Source organism: Aquarana catesbeiana, linkage group LG07 (genome assembly GCF_042186555.1).
Source record: "Aquarana catesbeiana isolate 2022-GZ linkage group LG07, ASM4218655v1, whole genome shotgun sequence".
Taxonomy (NCBI): domain Eukaryota; kingdom Metazoa; phylum Chordata; class Amphibia; order Anura; family Ranidae; genus Aquarana; species Aquarana catesbeiana.
In genome coordinates this window covers 329,169,462-329,194,452 of record NC_133330.1, presented here as the reverse complement: position 1 = coordinate 329,194,452, position 24,991 = coordinate 329,169,462, and the positions used below count along the sequence as shown (strand labels likewise).

Below are 24,991 nucleotides of genomic sequence, written 5' to 3'. Positions count from 1 at the left end.
TGTAAATCAGTCCTTCACACAATTTACTCTTATTTGTTTCCTCCCCCCATCCATATTAAAAATCCCATGCAATTCTTTTCTTTTTTTTTTGGAATAAAATACCTTTATTGGAGGTGCTCGCTCCCACTTCCTCTTTCCCCACCTGCTCACAGCCTCATATGATATCACATCACTTATCTCAGGAGGCTTCATGTCAGGAACGTGTGTGGTCTCATTCCAGCATCCTGGTTTTGACTGTGTTGCATTCTCCTTATCTGTCTGTCCTCCTGCAAGGTGATTGATGTGGCCAATCTCTGGGTGGAGACCAAACCAGATTTAAGCCAGCCAAGCCTGCAGTCTCATGCTTGTGATATCGTGTTTAACAGGTGCTCCAAGCTCAGTGTTTGCCCTGTCTGCTAGTTTATATTCCCATGTTGACAACCTTTGGGCAGCACAGTGATGTAGTGAGTAGCACTCTCGCCTAGCAGTAAAAAGGGTCGCTGGTTCAAATCCCAAACACAACACAACCTGCCTGGAGTTTGCATGTTCTCCCTGTGCCTGTTTCCTCCGGGTACTCCGGTTTCCTCCCACACTCCAAAGACATGCTGGTAGGTTAATTGGCTTCTGTCCAAAAAAAAAAAAAAATTGGCCCTAGTATATGAATGTTAGGGACCTTGGATTGTGGGCTCCTTGAGGGTAGGGATCGATGTGAGTGTGTGATATATGTGTGGAGCGCTGCGTAAAAATTGACACAGCACTATATGGGTACCTTAAATAAAAATAGGGATAGTTGTAGACACGCACCCACACTTGCTCGGGTTGAACTCGATGGACTGTTGTCTTTATTCAACCTTACTAACTATGTAACCTCGGATCGGATATCTAATAAGCTCTGAACTCTGCCTGCCTTTTGGCTACGGATTTCACCCTGACTATTCTGAACCTTGCCTGCATTGTACATGGACTGTCATTGAACCACTCTGTCTGTCTGCCAACTACAAGTACTGTACCTGTTTGCTGTGCTTAATCACGCCTGCTCCAGTGTGGTCACCAGGCACTATATCATTATGTATAAGACCTGGGGGCAACCAAGTACCAGTAGGCCTTCTTGCCTTATAAGAACAGGGGCTGCTATAGGTGAAGAACACAGCTATAGTGCCTGACCACCTGCATTAGGGGTAAGCGTAATAGTTCAGGACAGGACTACCCAGCAAGCTGTGATGTGGTGCATGTTCAGCAGTGCTTCAGCAGGGAGCCGGCTGTGAGTGACCAGAAATTGACAGCTGTCTCTGAAATGCAAGATGCAAGATGGTTGCATAGAAGGGCAGAAACCCTGCAAAGAATCAGGAGCAAGGAAGACAGTGCTGCAGGGGCAGCCCGTCCATTAAGGTGTGTTACTATAGCGAATGAATATTCACCATTTGTAACACTGAACCTCCTCCTGGCCAATCAGGAAGCGGGTCTTGAGACCCGTCATCTGATCGGCTGAAAGGACAGGCAATCCTATTGGACGCCTAGGAGGAGACACACGGCGGAACCCCTGTGATCGGGAAGAGGACGCAGGAGTCACTGCCAGCTGCCCGCCACCTAGATGGGGTAAGTCCTGGACCGACTGGCAGTCAGTGGGTGAGCGCCCGGGGGGGGGGAGCCACTGGTCGGCCGTCGGGGGGGGGGTTGTTTGCCGCCTCCCCCCAAAAAAAAACATCAGCCGCCACTACAGTGCTGGATCTCATGAGCTGGTGAGTACTTGTAGCTGCTGACTTTTCATTTTGTAGGCCGGGTTAGGTTCGTTTTTGAGCAATAGCAGTTCATTACTGTAGGCCCTTTTCACACAAGCTCCACCCAGTCCAATCAGCAGGGGATCTGTGAACAGAGCAGAACTTAATGGATGGCACTTTTGCAACATTTGTGTTCATTTGATTTTCTACTGCATTTAAAAAAAAAATGAAGCTTGTTAGATCTATGGGTGGCTCTATATAAGTGGACTTGTGTCCTACCTCAAATCTGTCACACTTTGGTCCAAAAATAAAGAAAAGGACACAGACTTTTTCCATTTTTTTTTTTCAGATCTGGACAAACTCACAAGTAATTGGATGTAAACAGTCGCAAGTCCATTTACATCTGGATGTTCAAACAGTTTCCGACTGGGTCTGCAGAAAAAGACAGGCGGACACCGCATGCGTAAAATGTGCCTTAGGAGACATTTTGCATTTTTATACCAGTTAGGGTCAGCTTTGCAATCATCACTCATTCTCAGTACCAAGGGCCATTGAATGATATATGCTAAACATGCATGAAATAAAAGAAAGAGCAAATACAGCTGCATCTCAAAAAATTTGAATATCATCAAAAAGTTAATTTATTTCAGTAATTCAATTCAAAAAGTGAAACTCCTATATGATATAGACTCATTACACACAGAGTGATATATTCCAAGCCTTTTTCTTTTAATTTTGATGATCATGGCTTATAGCAAACCCAAAATTCTGTATCTCAGAAAATGTAAATATTGTGAAAAAGTTCAATATTGTAGACTTGTGGTGTCACACTCGAATCAGCTAAATAACTTAAAAATACATGTAAAGGTTTCCTGAGCCTTTAAAATGGTCTCTCGGTCTGGTTCAGTAGGTTACACATTCATGGGGAAGACTGCTGACTTGACAGTTGTCCAGAAGACAGTCATTGTCACAAGCAGGATAAGTCACAAAAGGTCATTTCTAAAGAAGCTGGCTGTTCACAGAGTGCTGTATCCAAGCATATTAAAGAAAAGTTGAGTGGAAGGAAAAAGTGTGATAGAAAAAGGTGCAAAGCAACAGGGATAACCGTGGCCTTGAGGACTGTGAAGCAAAGGCCATTCAAAAATTTGGAGGAGATTCACAAGGAGAGGACTATGGCTGGTGTCAGTGCTTTAGGAGCCACCACACACAGATGTATCAATGGGCTACAACTGTCGCATTCCTTGTGTCAAGCCTCTCCTGAACCAGAGACAACGTCAGAAGCGTCTTACCTGGGCTAAGGAGAAAAAGGACTGGACTGTTGCTCAGTGGTCCAAAGTCCTCTTTCCAGAGGAAAGTAAATTTCACATTTCATTTGGAAATCGAGGTCCCAGAGTCTGGAGGAAGAGTGGAGAGGCACAGAATCCAAGCTGCATGAGGTCCAGTGTTAAGTTTCCACAGTCAGTGATGATCTGGGGAGCCATGTCATCTGCTGGTGTTGGTCCACTGTGTTTTATCAAGTCCAAAGTCAGCTCAGCCCTCTACCAGGAAATTCTGGAGCACTTCATGCTTCCCTCTGCTGACCAACTTTATGGAGATGCTGATTTCATTTTCCAGCAGGACTTGGTACCTGTCCACTGTAGTGAGGTAGTAGTGGGATGATGATAATTATTTAGTTATTATTATAATGTGAGTAATTTCCCGCAGCAATCGGTTCTTCCAGAGAGATGCAATTATTGAAACTTCAGACAGAACAAAGTCCAGAAGATACTTGCAACAGATGACAAAATCCAACAGAGTAAATATAAAATAGGTGACAGGCTATTTGTGCAGCATTCAGACACCTTCAGAGAACCCAGTTCCTTCTGTCACACCTTTAGCCAAAAAGGGCTTCCTTCTTATACACCTTTCCTCCCCCCCCCCCATGGGTAACAAGGGCTGAGCAATTCGATTGGCCGTTTCTATTAGGCCTTTGATCTGCTTCTGTCTTTCAGAATGACAGATAATGACCACTAGCTGTAAACAGCTGCAGTCATAAAACTACCACCTAGGTTGATCATTACCCATGGATACCCCCTCAAGTCTAATTGACATCAATAAATACTTCTATGGTCCTTTATCATCCTTCAGTGCCGGTTAACACTACAGTGACTTGGGATCCGACTTGCAAGTCCTCAAGTCGCCCCAAGTTGCTGGACATAAGAAATGTCATAGAAGTAAATGAGAGCCATCTTAATGTACACTACTGACGTTGCTCTGACTTCAGAAAAGGTTCCTGTACTATTTCAAGGCAACTTCTACCCATAGATTTCAATGGAAGTTGCCTCCAAGTCGGATCTCCATCTATATTGAAGCGACTTTACAGGAAAAAGAAAATAATTTACCCAGGTACTTCCCACGTTTACCCAGGCAACCCCTTCCCACAGAGCTGATTATTCTGTGATTGGCCCCAGCCAAAGTCGCCTGTCCTGGAGGCAACTTTAAGTTGCGTTGTAAGTTGCACAAAGTCGCGCTGAAGTCGCCTCCAAATCGCCTTGCAAAGTCGCGCTGTAAGTAGGGTTGCCCCTGTGTGAACCGGCACTGAGTATGTAAACAAGGTCCTCTTTGATTAACAGGCCCTTCCTCACATACGTAGGTAGACTTGCATAAGATCAACATATGAAAGGATCTTCAGCTGTCTTTTTGATATGTTAAAATTGAGTTAGCTTGGACAACTCAGCCATTATCAACTGAATTCTGGCCTGGTCAATATGTCAATATTGTACTGTATGTGTACATATATATATATATATATATATATATATATAATATCCTACGGCCAACATATTACAACATATACATATGTCCACACTGCTAAAAGTACCAATACCTGGTTTATTGGTCATGGTATTACTGTGCTTGATTGGCCAGCAAACTCGCCTGACCTAAACCCCATAGAAAATCTGTGGGGTATTGTCAAGAGGAAGATGAGAGACCCCAGACCAAACAATGCAGAGGAGCTGAAGTCCACTATCAAAACAGCCTGGGCTTCCATAACACCTCAGCAATGCCACAGGCTGATCGCCTCCCTTCCACGTCACATTGGTGCCGTAATTCATGCAAAAGGAGCCCCGACCAAGTACTGAGTGCATACTATACTGTACATGGACATACTTTTCAGTAAATCAACATTTCTGTATTAAAAATTCATTTTTTTTATTGGTCTTATGTAATATTCTGGTTTTCTGAGATACGGAATATTGGGTTTTCGCTAGCTGTAAGCTATAATCATTAAAATTAAAAGAAAGTAATTCATAAAATATATAACTGTGTGTAATGAATCTATATAAAATATATGAGTTTCATTTTTTGAACTGAATTACTGAAATATAATAACTTTGATGATATTCTACATTTTTGAAATGCATATGTATAGCAGGACAAATCACACACGCAGTGTAGAATAAGTGCATACTATCGCCCATCTCCTCAGATATCCATTCAATGTGTTGCTAATGTGTTGTTGTGTGTAGATGATTAGTAGCTATTTTTAAAAACTACAAAAGGACCAGACATAAGGGATTCTGTAAGTCACGTCGCATACCTCTAAAAATATACTACTGTGAAATCAACATATACGTTGTTGGTATGTAAATGAACAGAACCACGAGTGAACTATTTATTGTAAGCTCTAAACCTAAATAAAGAACGCCAGATTTGTAGGCTTATGGATTTTTTTTCTTCAAGAACCAAGATAGTATTCCTGGTATGTGATGAATGCAGCATTTAACGACGACTGTTTATTTTAATGATAATAAAATGTGGTTTGGTTTATATTTAGGTTCATTTACAAAAAGCACCCCATGGATGCCGTAGTGTAGAAACATTTTGTCATCCAGGACCACCGGCGTGTAACACGTCAGTATCTGCCCAACATGAAAGTATCACTTTTAGATGATTTAGACTTTAATCCATGGCAAGTAGGAAAAGCATTCCCAGTGTCCATTTGCATCGTCCCAGCAGAGGGCTTTAGCAGTGTATAATAAGTGCTTTTAGACTCGTATATGCAGTAGTTTGGGTGCACTCATGGGCGTAGATAAGGGGGGAGTATGGGGTGTCTAACACCCCCTGCCCCCTGAGCAGAGTTGTGTTTGTAAAAAAAAGGGAGCTTTGCACAGTTTCCCTGTCCGGTCCGTAATGGTCAATGGACAAGAACAAGGCAAAGCTCCTGTTTTGATCCAGACGCCGTCGCTGTCATCCTCCCCCTCCTCCCTTTTCTCTCCTCTCTCCAGGCTGCTTTAGATCTCGGCTCGGACAGGGGGCGGGGCGCTCTGCTGACATCTTGGCTCGGGCAGTCTCTCCCCCACTGCCATTAAGCTCCTCCCACAATAATTTGGTCACGCCAATTCGTTGTGGCGCGCAACGCAGGGCATACCCATAGGCGTGCGCAGGGGGTGTGCCAGGTGTGCCTGGGCACACCCTAATTACCCTGTGTGGCACGGATTCCCCCTGCTGATATTGCGCTGAAGCCCCCCAACAGGGCTCCTAAAAAAATTGCAAAAAATAAAAAACTACTGGCACCGTCTACTTCCCTACAGACACATCCACTGCCCTACTACCACACCTATATACACACACCCACACGCACGCATGTGTTTTGAGTTTTGGGGTGCACACCCTAATGCAAAAGGCTGCGCACACCTATGGGCATACCCCTCATTCTCAAGTTCAAAATTTCAGAGGTATGTTCTGTATGTATTGACTCTGCACAGTACCACTTCTCTTGCCTGAGTACAGTATGCTGGGTTAACCAAAAAAAAAATCAGTGAGTGTGCCGCCTTCCACAAGATGGTGCCCTTTGCACCTGCCCAGTAAGATTGGCTACTACAGTGCACCACCCTGTGATAGGCAGTCCAATGGCTGAGAGCACTGACCGCTATGTTCTGGTGGGGGGGGGGGGCTGTTAGAACACAATAGCACAGTGGGGGAGATTGCTGTACTAACACATCTATAATTTAATAGTTAGTTATTATTAGGTAGTAATTATTTCAGATTTTCATTATTTTCGTTCTTAGCTTCGGATTTTCTAATTTCCGAAATTTTGAATTTTCGGATTTTAATCATAAGGAATGACCCAAAAAACAGAAAAAACCTCCCCATAATGAAATAATGAAACGAAAATGAACACATTTCTCAGGAGTAACTTTCAGTTGGCTAATGTAAAACCGTTAGATGGATTGAATCTTGGCAGGTTCAGCAGGGACCGGCTGAGATTATATCTCTATGCCCTCTATGGGCAGGCTGGCTGTACTGATGTCGATCTATCAATCGATTTTAGTACAACCAGCCTGTTGCAATTTTTGCATGCAATCACTGCTGGCGACTATAACAGCTGGCAGTGATCACTGTGTTCTGCTGACAGGGAAGGCTCTCCACCAGCAGAATACAATAGCATTGTGGGGGGGGGAATTCCCCCATCAACTCAGTGGAGCGATTTTCTTTCCTTCCAGCTGTTATTCATTTTTTGGGAAACCCCTTGGTTGGTATTTGCATGGTTGGTGGTTGCACCATCACTGTGTCATTGCCATGGGTATACTAGCATGCATGCCTGGAATGCTGGGCTGCTAGTGTCAGTAAGGAAGTAAAGTCACTTTTTTAAGTTTTATATTGCCTTTAATAAGCTAAACTCAATTAGAGAGTAAAACAGTGTAACTTGAGCCTGTACAAAAGAACAAAATCGATCTCACTAGACCCAGCAGATGTTCAAAGAGAGCAGCACCCATGGAGTCCTCACCACTCAAGGCAAGCTCTCTTCCAGGGGTTACCTCTGTGATAGACTCACCCGGGACAGAGGCTTTTGGAGGGGACTGAATGCTAGCCTCTTGCCTACCGACTATGGGCCCTGGCATTTGATGGAGCTACAGCATTTAGGAAGATGTTCTGTTATGTAATGCAAAAGGACATTATTAAGGAGGCCATGATGCCCCCCCCCCCCCCCCCAGCTTGGGACTCAGTGGACAGATGTACGTAAAAAGAAAGATGGAATGAGATCTGAAAAGCCCTGGGTCTCCTATTGTCTACTAGGTAGTCTGGGGAGGGGGGAGGTCACTGTTTGTATTGATAATGGTGCTAATTAACTCACCTATTGTCTGTCTGCTGGCAAACCTTTAAGTGGTGTGTTTATACGTGTAATAATGTGTATTGTACCTTGTGAGCTCGAAGTCGGCAAATCTGACCTGGAATGAGACCTGAGTCATCCAGGTGGCTAATTAAAGCGGAGTTCCACCCAAATTTTGAACAATATCTGTATGTATTCTCTTCCTTGCCTAGATGCTGACATGCCGTTTAAAAAAATTTAAATCACCGTAATTACCTTTTATTTTTCTATTCTTCTTTGTACTTCCTGGTTCTCCTCCCGTGGGAGTAGGCGTGTTTCTAGCCTCTCCTAGACTCCTGGGAGCTAGTCTCAGGCTTCCCAGGATGCCACTGAGCATGTGCGGGAACGAGCGGTGAATGCTGGGAGCACAGCATTCACCACATCCAGGAAATAAATGCTTGTGGGCTTCAAATGCCCACAATGAAGATGGAAACCGCCTGCAGTGAATAATATAAGTTATTCTTTCCGACGAAATCTGACACAGGCGGACATATTACACACAATATGTGAGTATGTAATGCTGAGAAGAAAAGTTTGTGAATGAACTAAAAAAAAAAAAAAAACGATAGATAAGTGGACCCCCGCTTTAATGTAATGTTTATAGTATATGTTGGTTGTGTTAATTATATCCCTGTGTACAGGTTGTATTACAACCCCTGGCAAAAATGATGGAATCACCAGTCCCTGAGGATGTTCCTTCAGTTGTTTATTGTTGTAGAAAAAAAGCAGATCACAGACATGGCCAAAAACTAAAGTCATTTCAAATGGCAACTTTCTGGCTTTAAGAAACACTAAAAGAAATCAAGAAAAATTATTGTGGTGGCCAGTAACAGTTAGATTTATAGAACAAGCACAGGGAATAAATTATGGAATCACTCAATTCTGAGGAAAAAATTATGGAATCACCCTGTAAATTTTCATTACAAACACTAACACCTGCATCAGATTAAATCTGCTGGTTAGTATGTAGGTAAAGAGGGTAAATCATCACGCAGTGTTGCACAAGATGTTGGTTGTTCACAGTCGGCTGTGTCTAAAACATGGACCAAATACAAACAACATGGGAAGGTGGTTAAAGGCAAGCATACTGGTAGACCAAGGAAGACATCAAAGCGTCAAGACAGAAAACTTAAAGCAATATGCCTTGAAAACAGAAAATGTACAACAAAACAAATGAGGAACAAATGGGAGGAAACTGGAGTCAACATCTGTGACCGAACTGTAAGAAACCGCCTAAAGGAAATGGGATTTACATACAGAAAAGCTAAAGGAAAGCCATCTCTAACACCTAAACACAAAAAAACAAGGTTACAATGGGCTAAGGAAAGGCAATCGTGGACTGTGGATGATTGGATGAAAGTCATATTCAGTGATGAATCTCGAATCTGCATTGGGCAAGGTGATGATGCTGGAACTTTTGTTTGGTGTCGTTCCAATGAGATTTATGCAGATGACTGTCTGAAGAAAACATGCAAATTTCCACAGTCAATTATGATATGGGGCTGCATGTCAGGTAAAGGCACTGGGGAGATGGCTGTCATTAAATCTTCAATAAATGCACAGGTTTACATTGAAATTTTGGACACTTTTCTTATCCCATCTATTGAAAGGATGTTTGGGGATGATGAAATCATTTATCAAGATGATAATGCATCCTGCCATAGAGCAAAAACTGTGAAAAAAATTCCTTGAAGACATATAAGGTCAATGTCATGGCCTGGAAACAGTCCGGATCTCAATCCAATTGAAAATCTGTGGTGGAAGTTAAAGAAAATGGTCCATGACAAGGCTCCAACCTGCAAAGATGATTTGGCAACAGCAATCAGAGAAGGCTGGAGCCAGATTGATGAAGAATACTGTTTATCACTCATTAAGTCAATGCCTCAGAGGCTGCAAGCAGTTATAAAAGCCAGAGGTGGTGCAACAAAGTACTAGTGATGTGTTGGAGTGTTATTTTGTTTGTTTGTTTTTCGTGATTCCATAATTTTTTGCTCAGAATTGAGTGATTCCATAATTTATTCCCTGTGCTTGTTCTATAAATCTAACTGTTACTGGCCACCACAATTAATTTTCTTGATTTCTTTTAGTGTTTCTTAAAGCCAGAAAGTTGCCATTTGAAATGCCTTTAGTTTTTGGCCATGTCTGTGATCTGCTTTTTTTCTACAACAAGAAACAACTGAAGGAACATCCTCAGGGACTGGTGATTCTATAATTTTTGCCAGGGGTTGTATTAGGCAATATGATCAGGAGGGGGGGGGGGTGTGTCCTCCTATGGAGTATAAATTCTCTGTGAGTTTTCAAATAAACAGTTCTTATTCTGGTTTACTCCAAAACTGGTATTGCCTAGTTCTTGGGGTAACTATAGAGAGATTCACTGGTCTTGTGTTCCAGTGCTTGGGAAGCAGATTTTTGGGGGAGATACCCAGTCAGGATATCCGGAGTCTGTCACAACCTCGGCAATGTGTTTCGAGGGGCTTCTCCCCTCTTTTTAAGCCTTGGTAACTTACTGATTGCCCAAGTTGAATCTTTTTTTCTTTTTAAACATTGTTTAAGCTACTTTGTCCCTTTTCCTATGTAGGCCAACACTATGGTGTTGTGGAGGGGGTCGTTACGCGACCTCTTACTTTGCACTGCAAGGGCATATTAATTGGTCACTTTACCCTAAGTAATAAAAGACAGAACTCCGTGAAGCTTTCAGGGTAGCTAAGGGTCATTTTAAAGCAGAACTCCAGGCACAATTTAATACAGCCCTGTAAGTTATTAAGACATTATAAAATGTATTTTTAGTTGCAAGCAGTAACTCCATCCAATGTCAAATATTTCGCATGCTGCTCCAGGCAACATCAGGCTCCACACTCCACAATTATAGCTCAGATGCTGGCTTGTCTCAACCAAAGAAATTCATTGTATCTGCACCAGGGATGCCGTACATCAAGATTAGGGTTGCACCGATACCACTTTAGGACCGAGTACAAGTGCTGATCCTCTTTTTTCCCAAGTACTCGCCGATACCAATTACCGATACTTTTTTTAATGTCATGTGACAGTAACACTAATATGCAGCACTGATGGACACTGATAGTTGGCACTGATGAGGAGTGGACTGTGTCAGTAGTTTTTATTTTTATTTTATGTTTACAATTTTATTTTTTCCATTTTATTTATTATTTTTCTACAATTTTTTTCTACAATTTTTCTACAATTTATATTTTTTGTTATTTTTTTTACAATGCTTTCTTTTGTCCGGGGGGGGGGGGGGGAGGGGTCGGGGTGGACAGTGTCAGTTGTTTTTTATTAATTTTTTTTATATTTTTACGATTTTACTTAAATATTTATTTATTACAATTTTTCCCATCAACCCTGTTGGGAGGTGTGGGGGGGGGCTTTGGTGAGATATCAGGGTTCTACACAGACCCCTGACATCTCCCCTTTGAGACAGAGAAAGGGACTGAAAACACAGATTCCCCAGTCCCTTTCTCTGCAGCCTCAGCTGCACTAAAAATGAATGGACAAAATACAGAGGCTCCTCTCCATTCATAAACGGAGACATCGTAATCACAGTTTACTCTGCTTAGTTATGAATGGACAAAGTCAGTGATCACTGACTGTGCATTCAGAAAAAGGAAGGAGCCGGTAAATGACAGATTTACTGGCTTCTTCCTCCGCTCTACATCCTGACAGATCTGGGACGGGGGGACCGGAGTAGGATAGTTGGGGAGCGGAGGCGGGGCGGAGGGGAAGCAGGGGAGGAGCACAGAAAGACATGGAGGGGAAGTGGAGGGAGACTGGAGGAGGACAGAAGAGGCGGAGGAGCACGCAGGAGGAAACGGAGAAGGACACAGGGGACAGTCAGGGATGATCGGTGCGGCGGTGGGGGCGTTACAAGCACCGATCTCCCAGTATTAATTTCAATAAAGCAGCTGAAAGCCACAGGGGGAGGAGGAGAAGTGACTGTCAGGCTTTATTGAAATCTATACAGAGAGATCGGTGCTTGTAACTCCCCCCACCGCTGCACCGATCATCTGACTGCTCAGATATCAGATTAGGCATCGGAGCATTTGCACAAGTACAAGTAATTGTGCAAATGCTTGGTATCGGCACCGATACTAGTATCAGTATTGGTGCAACCCTAATCAAAATGCAAAATAATATTCTTTCTTTATTAAAATAGCTAGCAGGAACAAGTGCTAATCTGACATATTTTGCACTAGGCACAGCGCTTTCTTGAAGGTATCTTTGAAAAAGTGCTGTACCAAGTGCAAAACATGTTGAATAGAACCTTGTTCTGTTGGTTATTCTAAAAAAGAAGAATGTTAGGCCCCTTTCACACGAATGATCCGTTCAGGTCCGCCTGTCAGTTTTTCAGGCGGACCTGAACGGACGCTCCATAGACCTCTATGGACCGTCGGATGTCAGCGGTGACATGTCCGCTGACATCCGACCTGCTCCGATTCGAAAAAATGTAACGGAGGAAAACCTACTTTTCCATCCGGCTGCGGATCGGATGACGACGGACTCTACGGTCCGTCTTCATACAATCCCCCATAGGGGAGAGCGACACTCTGACAGGTCCGTCGCTGCACAGTGTGCAGCGACGGACCTGTCATCTGCCTGCTCAGCGGGGATCGACGGAGCGATCCCCTGCTAAGCAGAGCGGGCTCCGTACATGGACACGTCCGTGTGAAAGAGCCCTTATGCTGATAGGGGAAGAGAGCAGAGTGACAGAGAAATGAGCTCATCAGTCTGCTGCTGCTAAAGCTAAGTTCACACAAGCACGTGTCAACGCTCTATATCAATTAGGTGCATTGCAGTGGACAGCATTGTTCACATGGTCGAGTTTGCATCGTTTTCACGTTGCGTCGTGCCAACGTCTTGCGTGGCTTTACTGCTCTCCAGACGTCTCCATTCATGTCAATGTAAATGCACCACCGTCACCCCCTATGGCATTTACAGCACATTTGAGATGGAGATGTCTGGAAAGCATTAACCCCTTCCCACCCGTGCCATAACCAAAAGACGCTACAGCGCAGCTCTCCAGTTCTGCAACGGCATCCATGGAACTCCTCCCAGAACCACGCCTTACGTGCGCCCCCTGGGGAGCGCTCTGTGACAACTGTGTCCTGTGGACACAGCTGATCACAGATCGCGGTAAAGGGCCAATCACAGTGGCTCTTTACCATGTGATCAGCAGTCCTTTCCTCAAATGTTGTCTCTGTGTGAGGTAAGGGGAGCCGATAACCAGCAAGGCTGACAGTACATTGTTTACACCGATAATCAGGGCACTCATCATCAGTGCCCTGACTATCAGTGCAGCCCCATCAGTGTACATTAGTGCCCTGACTTTCAGCGCAGCCCCATCAGTGCACATCAGTGCAGCCTCATCAGCAAACATCAGTGCAGCCTCATTAATGCCCATCAGTGCAGCCTCATCAGCAAACATCAGTGCAGCCTCATCAATGCCCATCAGTGCAGCCTCATCAATGCCCTCAGTGCAGCCTCATCAATGCCCATCAGTGCAGCCTCATCAATGCCCATCAGTGCAGCCTCATCAGCAAACATCAGTGCAGCCTCATCAATGCCCATCAGTGCAGCCTCATCAATGCCCATCAGTGCAGCCTCATCAATGCCCATCAGTGCAGCCTCATTAATGCCCATCAGTGCAGCCTCATTAATGCCCATCAGTGCAGCCTCATCAGCAAACATCAGTACATCCTCATCAGCAAACATCAGTGCAGCCTCATTAATGGCAATCAGCACACATTAGTGCAGCCTCATCAGCACCCATCAGTGCAGTCTCATCAGCGCCCATCAGTGCAGCCTCATCAGCGCCCATCAGTGCAGCCTCATCAGCGCCCATCAGTGCAGCTTCATCAGTGCACATCAGTGCAGCCTCATTGACGCCCATCAGTGCAGTCTCATTGACGCCCATCAGTGCAACTTCATCATCACACATCAGTGCAGCCTCATCAGCGCACATCAGTGCAGTCTCATCAGCGCACATCAGTGCAGCCTCATCAGCACACATCCGTGAAGAAGAAAAATTACCTATTTGCAAAATTTTATAACAGAAACTATGAAAAACTTTTCTCAAAATTCTTGATCTTTTTTTGTTTATATAGCAAAATATAAAAAAAAAATACATTAGTGATTAAAGTGTATACCACCAAAAGAAAGCTCTGTCTCAAAAATAAATTAATTAAAAAAAAAAAAATAATCGCACCCAGGACATGTGTACAACCCCATCTGCTGCCTCTGCAGCTAAAAGGGTAGCAGCTTAGGGGGGGGGGGGGTAAAAATGCTGCCCCTAAACCCCTAAAATGAACAATCCTTAAATCTCAAGAATACTGGACACAAATGCAAATCCTTTGGCACGTAAAACATCCCTCATATGTACGGTGTTTCACTTGTGTATTTTATTTGTACATTTTGCCATTTGCCTGGAGTTCAGCTTTAACCCCATTTTCTTGCAATGAACTACATTTTCTATGTACATTTTTTCATTACGACAATATTCCTTTTCTAAACAAAAACAAATTTCCCATACCATTTGTTGTCTCCATATTTGAGCTGTATTGCCACAAGATTATTTAAGAATCTTCATCCACGGTAGGTGGTATCAAACCTAGAAGAATTAAAAATAAAATTAATTAAACTGCCTATTAAAAAAAAAAAAAAAATTATTTTTATAGTCTCGTATTGGTTTCTGTGGACAACCCGGGTACCCTTCCTCCCAGGTCCAGGGCTAAGCACAGCAAGCCATCACATCTCTACCCTTCAATAGAGAAATGACAGATGAACCCTTATGCCGCGTACACAGGAGCGGAATTTCCGTCAGAAAAAACTTGGATGGTTTTTGGGACGGAATTCCGATCAAGCTTGTCTTGCATACACACGGTCACAAAAAAGTTCTCTGAATTTTCGACCGTCAAGAACACGGTGACGTACAACACTACGACGAGCCGAGAAAATGAAGTTCAATGCTTCCGAGCATGCGTAGGGATTTTGCGCATCCGAATTGCATACAGACGATCGCATTTTCGGATAGGAACTGTAAAATAGAGAGCCTGCTCTCAATCTTTTGCTGGCTGGAATTCCGCCAGCAAAAGACCGATGGAACCATACGCACGGTCGCGTTTTCCAACAAAAAAGCTCTCATCGGAGTTTTGCTGGCGGCATTTCCGATCGTGTGTACGCGGCATAAGTGGATGTTGAAGGCAACAACATTTTCTTCCCTCCACTTTTTATCCATGGTTACATTTGTTCCCGGAGAATCGATTGGCTTTGTCCTCCACTGACGCTTGTTTGTATGCAACGGTGATATTTTAAGAGCCTCTAAGGCTTCGAAACACAATGGAACATGAACACAGCCAATAGAAGACCAGGTTGTCCTCCTAGCTTCCACCTACAAATCTCTTCCAGCCAGGAGAAAAGCCTGCAATGAAATGCTCAACAGGTGCCCAATTGTATGGAAATAATTGCTATGTATAAAAGAAAATAAAGTCGGTAGAACAGCCCGTTCCAGCTGCAGGGCGCGTGTTTGTGACGTCCTGTCCGGGTTTTGGCAGCCTTTATCCAGCAGCCCCCACATGTCACACTGACTCCGATGGCAAATGTCTCACCTCCCGGGTATTCAGAAGAATAAGCGAATGAATCAAAGTGAAGGAAATAAACAAGTCTGCTTGTATAGAGCCAGCATATCCAATTGTGCTTGTCTGCTTTAAGATGGCCATAGATGTTCGAATCCTCAGCCAGTTCAGCAGGGACCAGCCGAGAATCGAACCATCTATGGGCAGGCTGATTGTATCCAAAGACAATCCCATACCTCCCAACTGTCCCGGATTTCAAGGGACTGTCCCTGATTTCGAGGGACTGTCATTGACTTGGAGCAATGTCCCTCTGTCCCTTATTCCTCCTCATTTTGGTCTGATCTATATAGTTGTATATAAAATGCACTTTTTATCTTTCAAAAAGTGTTTTCCAGCGCTAAACCTTTCATCCAAATTCTAAATTGCTGCATTTGTACATTTCAAAAGCCAATATAAAGGAATAGTAGTGGTTTAACAAATCTTTTTTTTGCGTAATTCTCCTTTAAGAGGGCGTGGCAGGAGGTGTGTCCTATGCCTACATACTTTTGATAATAGGTGTCCCCTGTTCCCAACTCTATTTGTATATTTTAAAAGCCAATATAAAGGAATAGTAGTGGTTAAAAAAAGCACTTGTGGATTTAATTAACCTTTTTTTTATGGGTTAATTCTCCTTTAAGGGGGTGTGGCAGGGGGCGTGTCCTATGCCTACATACATTTGTTAGTAGATGTCCCTCATTCAATCTCAAAATGTTGGGAGGTATGCAATCCATTGATCGAGTTGAGTACAAACGGTACGTCAGATTTTTGCATGAGATTATTGCCAGCGGCTATACCCTAGGGTGGATTTGATTTAAATCAAGAAGATTTAAATCACGATTAAATCATAATTTTTAAAGAGCAACTGTTATCTCTGTCCCACAGCGGCTCCTTCTCTGACCCGCTGTTGGCTCCTCCTCTGACCCGCTGTTGGCTCACCGACAGTCCCATTCACTTTAATGGGACGGCTGGTGATGCGGCAGGGACACAACAAGGGGAGGGACATGGCGGCAGCAGGTGATTGGATGGATGATGGATCTGAAATGACAGGCGCTCTTTAAATGTAAGGACTTATTCCTGCTGGTAGTTAGAATATTTAATATTTGCAAAGAAAATGCAGGTTTCCTATTAAGAATAATAAGCGGTCAGGTTAGTAAAACAGCGATATCAGAAGTGATTCAATTACACAGTTTGTAGTGTACATAGATTTGCAAAACAATGGGATAAAGGAATATTCCTGAACTTTGTTTTATCTCATGGTTACTGTGTGAATGCATCAATGCAGTGCATGTTATCTCAGCTTGCAGAGCTTGGATTCATTGAATGAGTTTACCAAAAATTTAAATATTGCACAATATACAGACTCATGCTACATAACTAAGCTCCATTCCATGCTGAATAAAAAAAAATGATTATCTTAAAGTGTAACTTCCGTCATTTTTTCATCTTTCCATCTAATAAATCTTCTGCCCTTGTTGTTGTTTTACCTTTGGATAGTAAAACATTTTCTTCCTGCCAGTAAATACCTTATACAGCCCACTTCCTGTTTCTTGTCTGGTCATTAGCCTAGCATAGCTCCCAACTGTCCCTGATATTGAGGGACTGTCCCTGATTTGGTGCAATGTCCCTCTGTCCCTCTTTCCTCCTCATTTGTCCCTCATTTTGGTCTGATCTATATAGCTGTATATAAAATGCTCTTTTTATCTTTCAAAAAGTGTTCCCAGTGCTAAACCTTTCATCCAAATTCTAAACTGTTGCATTTGTACATTTTAAAAGCCAATTTAAAGGAATAGTAGTGGTAAAAAAAAAAAAAGCCCTTGTTGAATTAATTACCCTTTTTTTTGGTTAATTCGCCTTTAAGGGGGTGTGGCAGGGGGCGTGTCATATGCCTACATACATTTGCCAATAGGTGTCCCTCATTCCCATCTCAAAATGTTGGGAGGTGTGGCCTAGGCTTATGACATCATGTACAGCTCTCTCTCTCATGAGAGTTTGCCAAGAAGGGAGGGGGGGGGTCACAAGAGGGCCAATGAGAGCTGGAGGCGTGTGTCTGTGTAAATCCAGGAAGTGAACAGGCGGCAGCTTCAGCTGCCCACAGTTAAAATGGATGCAGCCAGACTTAGTGGAGGGAGATTTCTGCAGCATATTTGGATACATACAGAATCACAGTATATATAAAATAATATGCAAAGTGATTGGAGGGAAGCTTCAGAATGGCAAAGATGTTTTTATTACAAATTATGTGAGCAGACTGCAGTTCCTCTTTAAATAGAATACTATCTTTAGACTTTTACTCCAAAAGCATTTTTAGCAAAATAATTTTGATAAAAATCCAAAAAGTTTGATTTAAATAAAAAACAAAAAAAAACGGATTAAAAAAAAATAAAAATGTATTTTTATCCACCCTGCTATAGCCACTAGCAAGAATCACTGCATTCTCCCAGCTAGGGCAGCTCCCTGCTCCCCCCACCCCCCCGCTGGCAGAACACTGACTGTTGAGGGGGGAAATCGAGTGATTTCAGCCACAGGTTGCAGGAAAGAAAAACAGCATCATCCATGGCCTGCCTGCCATGACCATAGTGATACAACCACACACACACACTCTGAGACCCTCCTATACTACTGTACCCAGTTGTATAAATAACTAATGCTGCGTACACACGGGCGGACTTTTCGACCGGACTGGCCCGACAGACTTTCCAGCGGACTTTTGACGGACTTCCAGCGGACTTTCTAACGACCGGACTTGCCTACACACGATCGCACCAAAGTCCGACGGATTCGTACGTGATGACGTACACCGGACTAAAATAAGGAAGTTGATAGCCAGTAGCCAATAGCTGCCCTAGCGTCGGTTTTCGTCCGTCGGACTAGCACACAGACGAGGGGATTTCTGGGTCCGGCGGAGTTACGACGTAAAGATTTGAAGCATGTTCCAAATCTAAAGTCCGTCAGATTTGCGACTGGAAAAGTCCGCTGAAGGTCCGGTGAAGCCCACACACGGTCGGATTGTCCGCCGGATTTGGTCCGTCGGCGTCCGTCAGACCAGTCCGGTCCAAAAGTCCGACCGTGCGTACGCCCCATAACACAGTGGTGTAGTGGTTATCACTTCCGCCTAGCAGCAAAAGAGTCGCTGGTTCGAATCCCAACCAGGACACTACCTGCCTGGAGTTTGTGCCTGCGTGGGTTTCCTCCGGGTACTCCGGTTTCCTCCCACACTCCAAAGACATGCTGGGAGGTTAATTGGATCCTGTCTAAATTGTCCCCTAGAATGTGTATGATTGTGAGTTAGGGACCTTAGATTGTAAGGTCCTTGAGGGTAGGGACTGATGTGAATGTATAATGTATATGTAAAGCAATGTGTAAGTTGACAGCGCGATACAAGTACCTGAAATAAGTCGTTGGCATCACTGGAAGGAATGGTGCCAGTGGAAGAAATAATACCCTATTGTTGTGGGGAGGAACTATGCCCAACTGTTGGTGTCAGTTAGTGGAATAGTGTCTCACCATTGGTGTCAGTTGGTGGAATTGTGCCTTATCAGTTGGAAGACCCATGGGCCCAAAAAAAAAAAAAAACCCATCAAAGGGTCATCTGGGCTGTGGGCCACAGTTTGGAGACAACTGCTCTAGGTAGCTTCTGTTCCTTTTCACTAGGTCTGAACCAAGTTTCAAAGCTATAGCACCCATAATGCAGTAGGAGCTTTACTGCTCTGTTCTTGCATGAGCTGTGTGGGTGGAATGTCGGACTAGCATACAGACGAGCGGATTTCTCGATAGGAACTGGGTCCGGCGGAGTTCTGATGTAAAGATTTGAAACATGTTCCAAATCTAAAGTCCATCAGATTTTCGACCGAAAAAGTCCGCTGAAGGTCCAATGAAGCCCACACACGGTCGGATTGTCCATCGGACCAGTCCGGTCGACAAAGTCCGCTTGTGTGTACAGGGCATTAGGCCTGATTCATACCTATGCATTTTGCAGATTTGCAATACAGAACGTGTTCCATAGGAAACCATGTTAAATGGACTGTAATGCAAATCTGCAAAATGCAAAAAGCACTAAAAAAAAAAAACAAAAAACGCATAGTTGTGAATCAGGCCTTACACCCGCTGTAATAATGTTTTCCCCACAAAGGAAACTTCTCATTGTGGCACCGTTTGTCTATTCGCCTCGTTTTTTTTTTTTTTTCCACCCACCCCCAACTTTCCAAAAACCCAAGTTTCCATGTTAAAGTTTTACAAACTGCAAAACGTAGCAACAAAATTGGGCCAGGTACTACAAAACGAAAGGCAATCATTTAACAGACCATTATACCTACAGTGCCTTGAAAAAGTATTCACACCCCTAAAACTTTCCACATTTTGTCATGTTACAACCAAAAACGTAAATGTATTTTATTGGGATTTTATGTGATGGACCAACACAAAATGGCACATAATTGTGAAGTGGAAGGAAAATGATAAATGCTTTTCAAAAGTTTTTACAAATAAATATGTGAAAATTGTAGCGTGCATTTGTATTCAGCCCCCTTTACTCTGATACCCCTAACTAAAATCTAGTGGAATCAATTGCCTTCAGATGTCACCCAATTAGTAAATAGAGTCCACCTGTGTGTGAAATATAAATATAATATATTTATATATAAATATAAATATGGCTGTTCTGTGAAGCCCTTAGAGGTTTGTTAGAGAACCTTAGTGAACAAACAGCATCATGAAGGCCAAGGAACACACAAGACAGGTCAGGGATAAAGTTGTGGAGAAGTTTAAAGCAGGGTTAGGTTATAAAAAAATATTCCAAGCTTTGAACATCTCGTGGAGCTCTGTTCAATCCATTATCTGAAAATGAAAAGAGTATGGCACAACTGCAAACCTACCAAGACATGGCCGTCCACCTAAACTGACCGGCCGGGCAAGGAGAGCATTCATCAGAGAAGCAGCCAAGAGGCCCATGGGAACTCTGGAGGAGATGCAGAGATCCACAGCTCAGGTGGGAGAATCTGTCCACAGGACAACTATTAGTCGTGTTCTCCACAAATCTGCCCTTTATGGAAGAGTGGCAAGAAGAAAGACATTGGTGAAAGAAATTCATAAGAAGTCCTGTTTACAGTTTGTGAGAAGCCATGTGGGGGACACAGCAAACATGTGGAAGAAGGTGCTCTGGTCAGATGAGACCAACATTTTTTACCTAAAAGCAAAACGCTATGTGTAGCAAGAAAGAAAAAAACACTGTACATCACCCTGAACACACCATCCCCACCGTGAAACATGGTGGTGGCAGCATCATGTTGTGGGGATGCTTTTCTTCAGGGGGGACAGGGAAGCTGATCAGAGTTGATGGGAAGATGGATGGAGCCAAATACAGGGGGTCCCCGGGTTACAAACAAGTTAGGGACTGTAGGTTTGTTCTTAAGTTGAATCTGTTTGTAAGTCGAAACAGGTACATTTTTTAAGTGTAGCTCCAGCCAAAAAAACTATTTTTAAGCTTTTTGGATAGCATAGGGAAGGGTTAACACCCCTGTAACATTTGTTTTGCTGTCTGTGCCCCTGTTCAGAAGATTTCACCTCACTTTCTGTCCCAATGACAATTGGATTTTGAAAAATTTGGGTTGTTGTGGAAACAAGCCTTGGTGATAATGCATCAGTGGAGGTACCTTTTCCCCATAATTGCTCTTACAGGAGTAAATTTCCCTTCCTAGGGGTAGATTTCCTCTCACTTCCTGTTTTCTCCCTCCGTTTGTAAGTAGGAGTCGTTTGTAAGTCGGATGTTTGTAACTAGGGGACCCCCTGTACAGGACAATCTTAGAAGAAAACCTGTTAGAGTCGGCAAAAGACTTGAGACTGGGGCGGAGGTTCACCTTCCAGCAGGACAACGACCCAAAACATACAGCCAGAGCTACAATGGAATGGTTTAGATCAAAGTCCAGACCTAAATCCAATTGAGAATCTGTGGCAAGACTTGAAAATTGCTGTTCGCAGACGCTCTCCATCCAATCTGACAGAGCTTGAGTTATATTTTGCATAGTAGAAGAATGGGCAAACATTTCACTCTCTAGATGTGCAAAGCTGGTAGAGACATCCCCAAAAAGACTTGCAGCTGTAATTGCAGAGAAAGGAGGTTCTACAAAGTATTGACCATTTATAATTTTCCTTCCACTTCACAATTATGAGCCACTTTGTGTTGATCTATCACATAAAATACCAATAAAATACATTTACGTTTTTGGTTGTAACATCACAACATGTGGAACATTTCAAGGGGTATGAATACTTTTAAGGCACTGTAGGCCCCTGCAGGAGAAACACACAGTGATCATTGACCTTTTGATGCAAATCTGCACAAAAAGCAAAACGCACAACACCCCCCCCCCAAAACCCCAATCCCCCCCCCCCCCCCAAGGGGGGAGCCTTGCAGCACTTTTACATAAAGAACCACCTTATTTTCCTTGGAAGCCCGACACTCTGTAATTTATTCTGTGTATTTTAGATATCAGCTGCACCTGTGTTGGAAAGGCACACGGATGTCGGATGTCTGATGACAGAGTCCGCGCTCGCCCCGAGCCTTCCCCAACAATGCAGCTGAAAGGCGTAAAATTAATATCGATCAACTTTTTTTGCGGAGGTAGATAAATTGTGTCATTTTGCAATATCAAACCCCCCCGAGGATCACACATGGGATATTCAGGATAACATGCCTACCTGCTGTCACATAACTAGATCATTAAAAATTAGCATAGCCTATATAACGAGCCCACATAAAAGAGACTGGAACAAGAAATGAGATGCAATTACTTGCCCCGTTGTGCTAACGAATACATAATCTAGTCTAAAATGAGGCAAAGGAAGAAAAGAAAGAAAAAAAAAAAAAACACATTAACAACTGCTCATTAACACTATCGCAACCCTCGCTGCGCTCCAAGCTGTCTCTGCTTTCGTCTGCAATGCAGTCAGTTTGGGAGCAGAGAGGGGAAGGAGGTCTCTGGTGGGAAATACACAAATCACATTTTCAAGAAGAAATTAAAATGCCTTCAGATATTTCCAATTCTCCTACCTGCATGGCTGGGTAAAAACGATCTTTTTTTTTTTTGCTGTCACCCTCGCAGATGATACCATGGCAAGTCAATGTATGAGGGGAGGGGGGGGGGGGACTGTGTACAAGAGCCTGTTATGTGTGTTCTCCCAATTAACAGGCTCTGTCAGGTGACCAGTGACCTTCAGCGCTAAGCAAATAAAAGATTTTCTTTTTTTGGAGAAAGTAATATACAGGCAGAACTAATAATGAAAGGCTGCTAAGCACTGTTTGTATGTAAAAAAAAGACATAGAACAGAACCCCGCTAGGAAAAAAAAAAAGCAAGCTAATTATTGGGGGAAAAAAAAAAATTACATTAATTTAGGTGCCTATAGATTTTCCATTATTGTCATTGCATGAGCAGAATTAAAAAAAGGAGAACTCCACCCTGGGCAAGCACTTTGCATAATCTTAAATTAAAAATAAGCTGTGCTAGATTAAATAAAGTTTGATATTGTGACATAAAAAAACCATTGAAACATGCATATGGATGAAAAAGGGCTTTAAACCCCCTGAGTGTCCAATTTATTCTTAAGTGTCTCTGAAGAAAGAATGTTCTTCAGCACCAATCTCAGAGCAACAATCTATGTGTGATTCTTCAACAGATTCATCCACGGTGACATATGACCAAGACACCCAAGAAGAAGTGAGGGGGTAAGATAGGAACGGTCCTCCACCTGTAAAATCCCTGCCGCTTACCGGCTGGATAGATCTCTTGTTAGGGAGATCAAAAAATGCCTGTGGCTTGTTCTCCAGCCCCGGGTCTCTGTGCTTAGCAGCAAGTATCCCAGATTCCTCCTCGCTGGATCTCCCAAGTGTATGCCAATGGTCAGTTAGTCCCCATGTCAGGATAAAAATGCTTCCATAGTGTAAATCCTTAAAACGTTTATTAGCTTAAAAGACGAGATTGCACTTACAATTGCCATAGATATAAATAGCGTGTCAAAAAATGGTCGAGCTGGCCGGCTCTCAATAGCTGCCCGTTGCTTCCGGGGACTTTGCGTTAACTCAGTGACGTCAGCACGCCGCTCCTCCCTGCGCCGTTTCGTCACAGATGACGTCGTCCTGAGGCACGGGCGGCGTGCTGATTCACCGCCATAAATAGTCTACAACAGACACAGTAACGCCCAGCTCTGAGCTCCCAGTGCCCCTTATGCAAAATCCACCATTTTAAAATAGGGCAGATGCCCATAATAAGCGGAACACTGAAAATCGCACTTGGAAGATAGTTAAACCATATCCAAACTGGGTTATTGTCTCTATCTATTGGTAAAAAGGAAATGCCTAAAAGTTAAAGTGCTAAACCTAGATGAGGACAAAAAAGTATAAGAAGAAAAAAAAAAGGAAAAAGTCCTGTCTATATAACAGAACAAAAGTTGATTATCAATAAACAAAGTGAAAGTCCCCCTCCACGGGTAGCCACCCCCCAGTCCCTGATATTACCAGTAGAAAGGAAGAAGTCCGTTTCCCCATTTTCCTCAACATAAAAAGAAGGATTTAAAACTGTTCATTAATCCTTATTTAAATAAGAATGAACCAAGTTAAAAAAATCACTAGAGATAGCAAGGAGTGAAGATCAAATCCTAGTGCGATCATAGACGTTAACAGGGCTTGGCACTAGTACCAAGACGCCTACCAGTGCTAATTAGTACTAGTGCCGAACCCTGTTAATGTATACGGCTCCTGCTGCTGTCAATCATATCCAATGACGCGGGGGGGGGCGGGGCCGAGTCCTGCATCAGGACACGGGGAGCGTCCCGCACGAGTGCCCAGAGGGAGAGCGGCTCTCCAACGGAGCTCTCGAGAAGAGGAGAAGCCAGGAGTGCCGCTGAGGGACCCCAGAAGAGGAGGATCGGGGCCACTCTGTGCAAAACAAACTGCACAGAGGAGGTAAGTATGACATGTTTGTTTTTATTTTGTTTTTTTTTTTTTTGTTTTTTTAAAACAAACCTGTACATATCCTTTAACCTGAAATCCCACGTTGCATAAATCAAATTGAACCCCCCCCCCCCCCCCCCTATTCACTCCACAACTCCCGCAAATAACAGGGACAAGTCATGCCAAAATGAGATCAAGGATTTAAAATTTGCAACAATATTTATTTTTTTTATATACTCTTTAGGAAAAACAGTTGTGTTCTGTTGTTTAAAAAGTAGGTGCAAATGCCAGGAAAATAAAGATGGGAAAAATGTTAAAATTATGTATGGGAAAAAAAAAAAAAAATTGGCTTGTTTAATGATTAACTGCAGACACACAGAATTCTACTGCAAGACCGCAGTGTATTTATAATAGTACATTGTACAGACACAGAAAAATCACCAGAGACAGCATGCCTGGCTTGGAGTAACCCCCCAAACATTAGTATGCTGAGAATATTATTCATGTTCGCAGTTAATACCTTCAAAGTAATGCAGTGCAGATCTGGAGCTGCAGCCTGGCTGGAAGCTGTATTTTATCTTCAAAAAAAAAATG

The 24,991-nt window shown here is 43.2% G+C and overlaps 1 protein-coding gene across 4 annotated transcripts in view; it reads right to left on the bottom strand.

Moving 5' to 3' along the window:
• The window catches only part of KANK4 (KN motif and ankyrin repeat domains 4), a 198,019-nt gene that overhangs the window by 103,264 nt on the left and 69,764 nt on the right, over window positions 1–24,991 (bottom strand). For 3 of the 4 annotated variants that reach the window (XM_073593826.1, XM_073593828.1, XM_073593827.1), the window contains one exon: window positions 14,375–14,452. In XM_073593826.1, coding sequence (XP_073449927.1) covers window positions 14,375–14,390 — 16 coding nt within the window. In that variant the 5' untranslated portion in view covers window positions 14,391–14,452. Of the gene's footprint in view, window positions 1–14,374; window positions 14,453–22,500; window positions 22,554–24,991 lie in introns of those variants that run through there. The other variant, XM_073593829.1, reaches the window with a different exon arrangement.